Source organism: Piliocolobus tephrosceles, chromosome 6, assembly GCF_002776525.5.
Source record: "Piliocolobus tephrosceles isolate RC106 chromosome 6, ASM277652v3, whole genome shotgun sequence".
NCBI classification, from domain to species: domain Eukaryota; kingdom Metazoa; phylum Chordata; class Mammalia; order Primates; family Cercopithecidae; genus Piliocolobus; species Piliocolobus tephrosceles.
The window spans coordinates 36,271,364-36,283,940 of NC_045439.1; the positions used below are offsets into that span (position 1 = coordinate 36,271,364).

The 12,577-nt window shown below is 41.5% G+C and overlaps 1 protein-coding gene across 1 annotated transcript; it reads right to left on the reverse strand.

The window, feature by feature from the left end:
• Positions 1 to 7,546: 7,546 nt before the first annotated feature.
• On the reverse strand, positions 7,547 to 9,778 carry LOC111554931 (disintegrin and metalloproteinase domain-containing protein 20-like). The gene has a single exon (XM_023230666.2). The coding sequence runs from the start codon at positions 9,776 to 9,778 to the stop codon at positions 7,547 to 7,549; it is 2,232 nt and encodes a 743-aa protein (XP_023086434.2).
• Positions 9,779 to 12,577: the final 2,799 nt, after the last annotated feature.

Here is a 12,577-nt window from a genome sequence, read left to right on the forward strand (position 1 = left end):
GTCTTACCTCCTGTTTTAATTTGGATTGCCCAAAAAGCAGACCCAGAGACAAGGATTTAGGTAGAATTAGTTTTTAGGGGGAAGCACATAACAGGGTAGACTAATGAACAAGTTTTCTCTGTGTACAACTGGAGCCATCCCTGTGCACTTTCTGAGAAGTCATGTGAAACACACCTTTGATTAATACTCCATGGTTCAAGAGAAAGCTGTAAGGAAAAGAATATCTGAGATATAAGCACATGAAGTGGTAAACTCTCAGAGCATGGAGATTGTATACTGTGGCTGCAAGTGAACTCAAGTCGGACGAGAAGATGTAGGGTGGGCTTTCAGCATCTACTGTACCCAGGTTCCTTAGAAAACATATGCTGAGAGGCAAGGATTAAGTCTAAATGGTTTACTTGGAAAATACAGTCCTAGGGAAATGAGAGTAAAAGGAAACATATTTGGGGCTGGAAAGTCTGGTACAGCAGATGCTGGTGGTACCTGCCTGTATCCTCTTAGGCTGAACCTTGAGGTTGTCTGTAGCATTGAGGACAAGTCCTATACACACTAATGGCTTTCTACTTTACGGGGGTGTGCTCAGTGCACTCATGGAGCAAGCTGGAAACAAGAAGGAGTTAAATCATCTGAAAGCAACTCTGGACCAATGAAAGATGTTGTGTGAATGAGCATGGTAGTTTCCCCAGTCCTCATGGGACTTCTATGTGGTGTTGGGGTCCAAGACAGGGTGTACATTGTTAGTGTAACAGGAACTGGTTCTCTCTACCTTCCCTAAAAAAAAAAAAAAAAACCCAAACAAACAAACAAAAAACCCCAAACCCTTTTCTTTTCTTCACAAAGTCCTCTTTATTCTTTGAGCACTTATTGAAAAAGCTGACTGGAGACTATCTCAGTCTGTTCAGTTCTCCCTCTGATCCTCCACTGTGGACTTTCTTTCAAACTGTGTCTTATTTAACCCTTACTGTTTTCTTAACACTTTAGGCACAGAACTAACATTGCTTTGCACGAGTTTTCCAAACCCTGGCCACGTGAACTAAGCCATCTGATTGCTGGTATATCAGCATCTAGATTATACAAAATTATCTGAACTTATTTTCATTCCTGCTGATGCAAGTGCCTGGTGGGTCAAGTCTGGAGCACGGACGCATGACAAGGTATGGCTTCCATGAAAAGAAAACAACGTCACACTACCTCTCTTTTTGGTGAGTTGGACACCTGTGTAGAAGGTTGAAGAATGTCGTTTGTTTAGGTAAAGATATTAGAAGGGGATTTTTCCCTTTGTACTGAAAGCAGAGATGATGCAGGATCTTTCACAGGTAACTTCCTAAGGCAGTAGCACAATCAAACCCTGTGACTTGATGCCACAGATGGCACATAAGCCTCTCACGAAGGTCATAAATGGTTCTGACACTCTTATGGTACAAACACTTGCCACATCACCAGGTGGTATGGATGGCCCAGAAGTCAGCCCTGTGCAACTTGGATTTGCTCACTTGCTCTCCTCAGTAGACTGATAGGCACCAAAGATTACATGGTGATAGCATGGTGAGTATTCAAAAAATATGGAATAACTTGGCCAGGTGACAAAATCAAGCCCTATAGCTGCCAAAACCAAACTAAATATCTCCTATATCTGATATTGTGCAATCTGTTCTGCTCCTATGGACTGACAGGGACACATACAGATTCACAGATGCCATTATGACAGAAGACCAGGCACAACAAACCCCAATCTGTTGGGCCACAAATTTGACTCTGATATTATTTGTGAACCACACTGGTCTTTTTATCTTGCGTGGTGACAAGGTCTATGAAGGGTTCTCACCTACATGGTTAGAATGATGGGGACTCAGATACCTAATGCCTTTGTCACCAGGTACTCCTCCTTCAATGCCAGCCAAATTATAAACTTGGGCTCCTTTGTTTATAAAGTAGTGCCACACAAGCATACTAAATGAGGTGTTACAGAAAATCCCCTTATACGTCACAATTCTAAGTTCCTTTCCATGCTGAGATCCATTTACCCAGGCTTTGGAATTTATGAGAGGGAAAGGGCAATTCTCAATGTTTCCATGGTAATAGAACAAGAGTCAATATTACTATGCAAGCACTGAGAAGACTCCAATCAGAAGTTAACAGTTTAGCCTCTGTTGTACTTCAGAATCACCATGTCCTGGATAGAATGACAGCCCAAGAAGGAGGAGCTTGTGCAATCATTGGTGAGGAACACTGCTTATATGCACCAGGGACAAATAGAATCTAATCTGAACTTTTTGAAAGACAAGATAAACACTCTTCATCATGTAAATGAAGCTAAACTATTCAATTGGACTGACCCATTGTCAGGGATAGGAGACTGGTTGAATGGAGTATGGGTAAATGTGTTTAGATTGTGCTTTTCTGCTTATTAATTCTCCTTCTAGTCTGTGTTCTTCTCTCCCTTTGCAGATCCCATGCCACTCAGCTGCTAACACAACTCTTCTCTCCACAAATACCAACTCAGCTTTTAATTTGAAACTGTTAGGGAAGTTTCAGTCAGGGAAAATAAAGGAGTTAAAAGTGTGCCACTCTAAAATATGCCAAATTAGTGTATTGATTACTTCAAGCTCAAAACACTTTGGAAACTGTAGTTCCAGAAGTGACTATCTGACCTGGCTTTTCCTGCATATAGCAAGCCATAAAACTTCCATGGAGAAAGATGCCTTCCCTGTGCCAGGACAAGGAAATAACCCTATCCCCAGGTTTGGAAGTTTTTGCTGCAGTAGACCTGTACAAATAAACTAAAGTAACTCTTATCTCCCACTAGCTTTATAACTCCTCCTTGACACTTCACACCAATAGATCTCCTAGTGACTTCCCTGGAATTCACTGTCCCTAGCTTAGATCTTTTTGTGTCATGGCCCCAGTCCCTGTTGGACGGAACAAAGGGGGATGAACGTGGGAATAAAGACAAAGACAAAAGAGTATATTTGGATGATGGGGTCAGGGGGCTTCTTGCTTCTAGTGAACAAGGGCCCTGAGCTTCTAGCTTCCTTCATATTTATTGAGAAAAGGAGATAGGGAGAAGGAGGTGGTTGTCAGTAGGCTGCATGAATCGGTGCAGGCCTGCACGACTGCATTCTCTGAACAGTAGTCTTCAGATGTTCCAGTAGATAACCTCAAGGAGAATGGTACCAGGGAGTGATTGCACTCAGCATACCTTCTGGCGACTGTGAGTTTGCCCACATCCTGCATTCATGATAAACAGTTTGTTGTTTGATCATATAGCCTCCAGTGGAATACTGAGTAGGTTACAACCCACAGGCTTTTGGCGCTCTACGCTTCTGTCATTTCTTCACAAATTTATTGTTCTTTTTCTAAAAGTATAAAAACTTTCTGCTTTGACCATTATTTTGGGTCTTCTCACTCTTGAAAAGATATCCATGTATATGAATTCTCCAGGGGCACACAAACAGGTGGCCATAGTGGCAGAGACAGAGGTACATTGGGCTCAATAGCATGGACTCCCACTTGCCAAGGGAGTTAATCAAGACACTTCTGTCATGAATGTCCAACTTGCTAGTGACACAGATCAAGGCTGAGTTTCTGGGAAGGTGCTAGTCTTCAAGGAAACCAAACAGTGAATTAGTGAGACATTGACTACTTTGTGCCCCTTTTATCCTGGGAGGGTCAGCGATTAGTTCACACAAGAAAATATACATATTCTAGTTATGATATTGTCTATAGAGCTTGAGCCAGCACCACTACTGTGGGCATATGGACTGTAAGATCTTTAAGCATGGAGTCTCATACAACTTGGCATATGAATAGAGGATTCATTCACTCTTTAGTGTATGAGGTGCAGGAATGGTACATAGCAATGAATTACATTGTTTGTATCATATATTCAATATTTAGTAGCATCTATTCTCCTAAAGTGCTTAGAATGGCCTGCAGAAGGCAGAGCCAGAGTGCCAGCTCAGAAACAATATTCTGAAAGAATTGAGTGCCAGCCTTCACAATGCATTGTGTATATTAAGTCAGAGATTCCTACATGGTGTTTTATATGCAATAGAAAGAATATATGGGGCCCAGAGACAAGGAAGAGAAGCCAGGTGGCCTCACTTATCATCACACTTGATGATCCACTGATCTGCTTCCCTCCTTGCAACTACCTGTTCTCTAGGCAGGTCTTGGTCCACAAAGAGAATGCATCTTTGCCAGAGGACCCAGCATAAGTTCCATAGACCTGCAAGCTGCCCTCAGGGCATCTGGGATATCTTCTGTTCAAGGACCCACAGGTAAAAAGAAGAGTCATTTTGGCAGGAGTAATTGACCCTGAAGAGCAGGGGAAGGTAAGGCTGCTGAGCCCCAGTAGAAGCATGGAGGGTTATATGGAGAAACTAGGGGATTCACTTGGGAGCCACTTGGAACCACCCAGTGCAATGGTAACTGCGAATGGATATATGCAGCAGTGTTGACTTCCCGGGATGAAGGTGCAAAAGATTTAAAACAAACACTATAGCAAGTGCTCTGGGTCCTCCCTGACTCCCACTTTGTCCTTTTTATTTTTCCTTCTTCTCTTTATTTTTTTAAAGTTAAAACAAAATTAATGTTATAAAGGTGGGGTCTTGCTATGTTGCCCAAGCTGGTCTCAAAGTCCTGGGCTCAAGTATTCCTCCCACCTTGGCCTCCAAAAGTGCAAGGATTATAGGCATGAACAACCATGCCCAGCGCCCTCCTCCAATCCCTTTTTAAAAAAACTATATACCTCTCACAGCCCATGGCCGTCCAAAAACCCATAAGGTTTGTAAAGACGGTTCTCAGAACTATTGTTCTGTTGGTTATTAGACTCCAAAGAAGGTACAAGTAAATATGAATGGTCTCCATCTATGGGTTTTGGTTAAGGTGAACACTGATGCTAAAATTGAAAGGACAAGGACAGCTACTCAGAACGTTCCCATCTTGTAAAAACCTTGACCCTGCTTCACTTGTGACATCACCTGGTCTTCAGGTACTCCCTCATGTAGTTCAATTGAATAAAGCCTTTAACCTCTATATGAGTCACTTTAAAAAACTTATATAATATATATATTTAATAATTTTGTGTTGTTACTTGGAATAGTTTTGTGCAAAATGCCAACACTGCCCAGTTTTGTGCCAAAGACAGCATTATCAAAGAACCCTAATTTCCATGGGTGGTGAGGTAAGCCCTGCTCTTGGTATTTGATTCTTTTTTCCCCTCATTTTTATTTTTGTTCTTGATTTCCAACTTTTCTTTTAAGGTCAGCGGTAGAGGTGCAGGATAGGCTATGCAGGTTCGTTACATAGGTAAACATGATCATAGGCAGTTTGCTGCACAGATCATTTCATCACCTGACTTTCTTTCATAGCATGGTGGTTGCATGCTTTGACTTTTTTCTAGGTACCCTTTTGTCAGACTGAAGTCAGCATTTTCCTTCCATCTTTCAGAGTTCTTTAGATGTGCAGAGAGTTTAGGTAACTTTCCTAAGGTGGGACAAGACTCTTCTATTATCTCAAATTTCTTCTACTACGGAAACTCCTATTCAACCCAAACACCTGGTCAGATCTGTGTAGACATACGGTCTGGTGCAATGTCGATCAATCTGTTAAATTCTTAAGTGGCATGATTTCATCAGGTATAAATTTGAACTGGAGTGCCTTTGGTTACTTGGGGCATGTCAAGCTTGTGCATTTTTGTGTCACCTTAGAAGAAAAGGGTAGCAAAATAGCTGACACTCCACAAATAACTTACTTTATTTGGTAGGAAGAAACCAAGAAAAGAAATATTTTGAACAATCTCTAGTCTTGAGTCCTGTTTTCAACAGCTTCAATGATCTTCCTTTCCCAAAGGCCTCCTCCCTTCTGTCTACCTCTATTTATGCCTCTATTTATGCCTCCCTCCTATCCTGATCCCTATCTTCTTGAAGTCCCCCTTGCTTCTTTTCTTCCACATCTCCACCTCCCTTGTACTATTTGACCTGGAACATCACCTCTTGTTGGATATGACAAGCCTTAAAAACAAGAGAAAAGTTTTTAAAACACACACACACAGACACACAGACACATACAGACATACAGTGTCACTCTGTTACCCAGGCTGGTGTGCAGTGGTACAGTCATGACTCACTGTAACCTCCAGCTCCTGGTCTCAAGTGATCCTCCTGCCTCAGCCTCCCAAGTAGCTGGGTTTATAGGGACACACTATTCCACCGGGCTGATTTTTAAATTCTTTTAGAGATGGGGTCTTGCTATCCTGCTCAGGTTGGCCTTGAATTCCTGCCTCAGCCTCCTGAATAGCTAGGACTACAAGCATGCGCCACCATGCCTAGCTAATTTCTTTATATTTTGTGTTGATAGATTCTCACTATGTTGCCTAGGCTGGTCTCAAACTGATACACCCTCCTCATACTCTGGAATAGCTAGGACTACAGGTATGTGCCACCATGCCTGGATAATGTTTTTTTGTTTTTTAATATTTTATAGAGACAGAGTCTCACAATGTTGCCCAGGTTGGTCTCAAACTCCTGGCCTCAAGGAATCCTCCCACCTCAGGCCCCCAAATCTCTGGGATTATAGGTGTGAGTCACTGTACTCCACCTTAGTGCACTATTTCTGAAGCGATTCTTCCGGTTTCCCTTTAGGTAAGATTTTGTGTCTGTACATTTATCAGACTGTCAGTTCCATCCTGTAATTTATAGATAGGCTGGGCTCAGGCAATTCCTGGAGATTTAAAATATGATATCCCATACCTTTAATTTCCAGATAAGTTGAGAAGTGATTTATCAGTGAATAATGACCCTTTCTGTAATAGTTTAACAGTAAAGACAAAAAGTCAGAGACATTACTATGGGATTCCCCAGGCTTAGCATAATGCAAAAATACTGAGAATAATGAAAATGATAGCAGATAGCATGTACCAAGTGCCCAGCACTTTGGGAGGCTGAGTTGGGTGAATCACTTGAGGCCAGGAGTTTGAGACCAGCCTGGCCAAGATGATGAAACCCTGTCTCTACTAAAAATACAAAAATTAATCTGGTGTGGTAGCACGTGTCTGTAATCCCAGCTACTCAGGAAGTTGAGGTGGGAGAATTGCTTGAACCCCGGGATGCAGTGGTTGCAGTGAGCCGAGATTGCGCCACTGCACTCCAACCTGGCAGGCTACGCACCAGAGTGAGACCCTGCCTCAAAAAAAAAAAAAAAAAAAAAAAAAAATTAAGAGTGTGAGCAAATGTATATTAGTGTACATGGGATTTGCCACAGGGGTATCTAGAAAACATTAGCCCCAAATCTTAAATGAGTACCGGTCCTCTTGTTAGTGAATCTAGGAGTTTCTGCCGTCATCTATAGAAGTATTGAGAATATGACCAGACAGGAAATGTTAAGTAAATTTAAACACACAGACCCTTTTTAAATTGCCAAGTGATTTTATTTCAAGATGACATCAAATTGCTAAGAGGTGATGTAACCATCAGAATGACTATTGATTACAACTCCCAGTAAGTGTCAATGTGATTTTCTCCATTGTGTGGGCTCCCATTAGTATTTACTCCTCAGGTTCAGTAGTTTTCAATACTTTCTCTTCCATAAATTCCATTGCTTGTAAAAAGCCACCAAAGAGAAGTGAAACCAGAAAAAGGATGTAACGAGTAAATATTAAAAGTAGTACTCGGTTTGTTTTCACAAGTATGCTGCTTGCAATACGATATTGTTTGTCAGGTGGAGGGCCACTATCTATACTACCTCCTGTTCCTCTCAGTTCACATGTTGGTGGTTGCCACCCAAACACACAGTGACAATGTTTTTTGTTGTTACATACTCCTTTGTAATTGCATGTTTTAAGATCACACTCAAAATGCAGGTCTTGATAAAAAGTACAATTGTGTTCAAGACAGTAGCTCCCTGGGCCACAGGTTGCACCATCCACTACCAGCCCCATTTCTGGCAAGTCTGTCCCCTGGTGTGCTTCATAGCCAAAGCATTTTTCTTCTTTTATGTCGTGTACTAATATACTACGAAATGTAGTGTGCTCACCTCCACCGGGAATCTTGCTGACACCACTACAGTGCAACATTCCACAGAAAACATCATCTTGTTCACATGGAAAAGGTTTACTTCCCCCTCGCCGTAGAATAACCCCACAGTTTCCAAATCGGTCACCAACCCTATTCAATTGTTGATAGCATGCTGGGGAGCCATCTTTCACTTGGTAGCCAAAAAGGGCTTGACACTGCATGTCACGGTCACTGCAGTTTCCTCTTACACAAACAGATATTGCTGAACATGGGGTTCCATCCTGGACATAGACGTCATTTGGACACTCTTCCGTTTTCCCATCACAGTATTCCGGTAGATCACATATGCCACCCAAGTCTCTGCAAACCACTCCAGGGGCAGCGTATTTACACTCACGGCAGCAAAGTCCTGTATTGCAAACACTGCCAAGAGAAAGGATACAAGAGGTCTCACAACATCTATCATTGGCACAATCTTTAAGGGAGCCACAGTCACATTCTTCCCTCTGATTTTTGATCTTGTCTCCACAACGATCAGCTACATAAGGAAAATTAGTGTATGGAATATTTGGATCACTCAAACAAGGATCCCATTTATTCAACCTGTCTTGCATCTTCTCATAAGAACAATTGCTCATCATATCATTAAGATCAGGAACAGGAGCCATGAGACAGTTGGTTCGTCGAAAACAATAACAACCAGCAGAATCATGTGTCAAGCCCAAGTTATGACCTAGTGTATGCGCTGTTAAACATGCCCCCCTAAATAAGTGATACCTCATTAAATACACAAACATTGCTCCCCAGTTGGGGTTGCATATTCCATCAAAGGTGGTATAACAGTCCCGGTTTTCAAGTCGATATGCTGTAAAAACAACTGAGGTATCATGTGGAATTTCTGTAAACCATTCATAATATTTCCACAAACCAAACTCTCCTACAGCAGTTTCGGCAGGCATCTTATAAAACATTACTATATCATTAGCATTCCATATGCACAAAACACGTATATAGACATTTAAATAAACTGGTTTGAAAATGGTATGTATGATACTGTTAATACTCACTACATTCTGTATTATGTGTGACACATTAGGGTTCCGCTTGAATAATCCATTAGTAACCGTGTAGTGAATTTTCAAGTTTTTTCTGTGATGCCTCCACAAATAAACGTGGCCTGCTCTGGGAGTCTCAGCCAGTTTTACCTTTTCAGATTCTTGATCTCTCTCTTCCCCTTCAGTCTTACATCTACTAGCCTCTCCCAGTCTTTCTTCTGACACAAGCAGAGAGACTACATGCTCAAATTTAGAAGAAGCCTCCAGGGGTTTGATTTCGTAAGTCAAGTCATCCATCTGCAGCATGCCACGCAGCCCTCCATGGCAGGTGTCCAATGTGGCCACAGACCCAGGAACCCCTTCCAGGTAGCAGTCATAGTAACAGTCTCGCGGGACAAAAGGGTAGTTCTCCTGCATGGCCCCCTGGTCATTATCAGTAAAAACAGGTAAATGTCTGGGCATCATGTTCTTCTTGAGATTCATGTGAATCACATGTCTTCGGCCCTGGAAACGCATGCTGTAAGAGAGTTGGTCTGGCATCTCAACTCCACGCCTCCTGTGGGGCACTTTCCTGGGGATCACAATTTCTGAGGAAGTAAAGCGCCATCCTGGTGGGTCATGAAAACAATAGACCTGGGACAAGAGTGCCCAGAGGACAGGCAGCCAGAGAGCACCTATCAAGGGGTCCTGGACCCAGGCAGGTCCCATGAATAAGGGAACCTTTGACCAAAGAAAATGCAACCAAATGGGAGGCACAAAGAGGATTCCTCAGTCTTCAGCCTTCTCCTCAGGGCAGTTATGAGGAAAGCAGAGTGAGTCTGCAGGCTTGGCACCCCCTGATAGGTGAGTGGGAAGGGTTAGGCTATTACATAACAATGGTGTGCTCATCAGGGGAGGCTGTTTTCAGTGAGCTGGAGACCTAGGCCAGGGGGTCAAAGGAAGAGGAAAAAAATGGCAGGAATTGAGAATAGCAGTGTATAACTGAGCTGAAATGTCCCTTGTCCTCTGAGGAAGTCATAAGTGGGGTTTGATGAGTAAGTGGGTTTGAGGCAAGTTTAGGACACTTAAGGACATTTTTCTCAAGCCTAAATGAGGGAAGGACTCAACATGTAATTAAAAGAGGGAAGCGTATCCAATGATAAGGAAAGTGGAAACTTCTCCTTAAAAGAATTTTGAGTGCTGCAATAAACATACGTGTATATGTGCCTTTATAGTATAATGATTTATAATCCTTTGGGTATATACCCAGTAATGGGATTGCTGGGTCGAATGGTATTTCGAATGATTTGCCACACTGTCTTCCACAATGGTTAAACTAACTTACACTCCCACCAACAAAGTAAAAGGGTATCAATTTCTCCGCATCCTTTCCAGCATCTGTTGTTTCCAGACTTTTTAATGATCACCATTCTAACTGGCATGAGATGGCATCTCATTGTGGTTTTTATTGGCATTTCTCTAATGACTAGTGATGATGAGCATTTTTTTCATGTTTGTTGGCCGTATAAATGTCTTCTTTCGAGAATTGTCTGTTCATATCCTTTGCCCTATTTTTGATGGGGTTATTTGTTTTTTCCTTGTAAATTTGTTTAAGTTCCTTGTAGATTCTGGATATTAGGCCTCTGTCAGATAGATAGATTGCAAAAATTTTCTGTCACTCTGTAGGTTGCCTGTTTACTCTAATGATGGGTTCTTTTGCTGAGCAGAAGCTCTTTAGTTTAATTAGATCCCATTTGTCAATTTTGGCTTTTGTTGCCATTGCTTTTGTGATGAACAACTTCAGCAAAGTTTCAGGGTACAAAATCAATGTGCAAAAATCACAAGCATTCCAATCCACCAAAAATAGAAAAGCATAGAGCCAAATCATGAGTGAATTCTCATTCACAATGGCTACAAAGAAAATAAAATACCTAGGAATACAACCTACAAGGGACCTGAAGTGCTCTTCGAGGAGAACTACAAAGCACTGCTCAAGGAAAGAAGAGAGGACACAAACAAATGAAAAAAAAATTCCATGCTCATGGATAGGAAGAACCAATATTGTGAAAATGGCCATACTGCCCAAAGCAATTTAGACATTCAATGCTATTCCTATCAAACTACCATTGACTTTCTCCACTGAACTAGAGAAAGTTACTTTAAATTTCATATGGAACCAAAAAAGAGCCCATATAGTCAAGACAATCCTAATCAAAAAGAACAAAGCAGCAGACATCACTCTACCTGCCTTCAAACTATAGTACAAGGCTACAGTGACGAAAGCAGCATGATACTGGCACCAAAACAGATAGATAGACCAATGGAATAGAACAGAGGCCTCAGAAATAACACCACACATCTACAACCATCTGATCTTTGACAAATGTGACAAAAACAAGCAATGGCGAAAGGATTCCTTATTTAATAAGTGGTGCTGGGAAAACTGGTTATTCATGACAGTAGATTTCTCATCAGAAAACATGGAAGCGAGAAGGAAGTGGCAGAGGACAACATTTTTCAAGTACTGAAAGGAAAGAGCTATCAACCATGAATTTTATATCATGTGAAACTGTCCTTCAGGAATGAACAGGAAATAAAGACATTCTGAAAGGAAGGAGAACTACAAGAGTTTGCAGCTAGCGGATCTACTGTTAAAGATTGGCCAAAGGACACTGTGGAAAGTAGTTTGGAGATTTCTCAAAGAATTAGAAAGAGAACTTCCATTCAACTGAGCAATCCCATTACTGGGTATATACCAAAGAAAAATAAATTGTTCTATCAAAAAGACACATGCACCTGTATGTTCATTGCAGCACTATTCACAATAGCAAAGACACAGAACCAATCTAGGTGCCCAACAATGGTGGATTAGATAAAGAAAATGTGGTACATCCACACCATGGAATACTATAGAGCCATACAAAGAATGAAATCATGCCTTTGCAGTAACATAGATGCAGCTTGACACGATTCGTATCTGTGTCCCCACCCAAATCTCACGTTGAAGTGTAATCCCCAGTGTTGGAGGTGGGGCATGGTGAAAGGTGATTGAATCATGGTCCTTCATGAATGGTTTAGCATCATCTTCTCAGGTAATGGTGAATGAGTTATCATGAGATCTGTTTGTTTAAAAGTGCGTAGCACCTCCCCCTTCACTCTCTTGTCCGTCCTTCTCCAGCCATATGAGGTGATGGCTTCCCCTTCACCTTCTGCCATGATTGTAAGTTTCCTGAGATCTCACCTGAAGCCAAGCAGATGCCAGCATCATGCTTCCTGTATTGCCTGCAGAACTGAGTCAATTACCTTCTTTTCTTTATAAATTACCCAGTCTCAGGTATTTCTTTATAGCAGTGTGCGAATGAACAAATACACAGCTAGAAGTAACAGAAAACCAAAAACCAAATACAAATAAGAAATAGCTATAACAAATAGAAATAAATAATGGAATGGAAGACTTAAGCATTAACAATAATTACCTTAAATGTAAATAATCTTAATACACCAATCTAATGACAGAGAGAAGCAGAA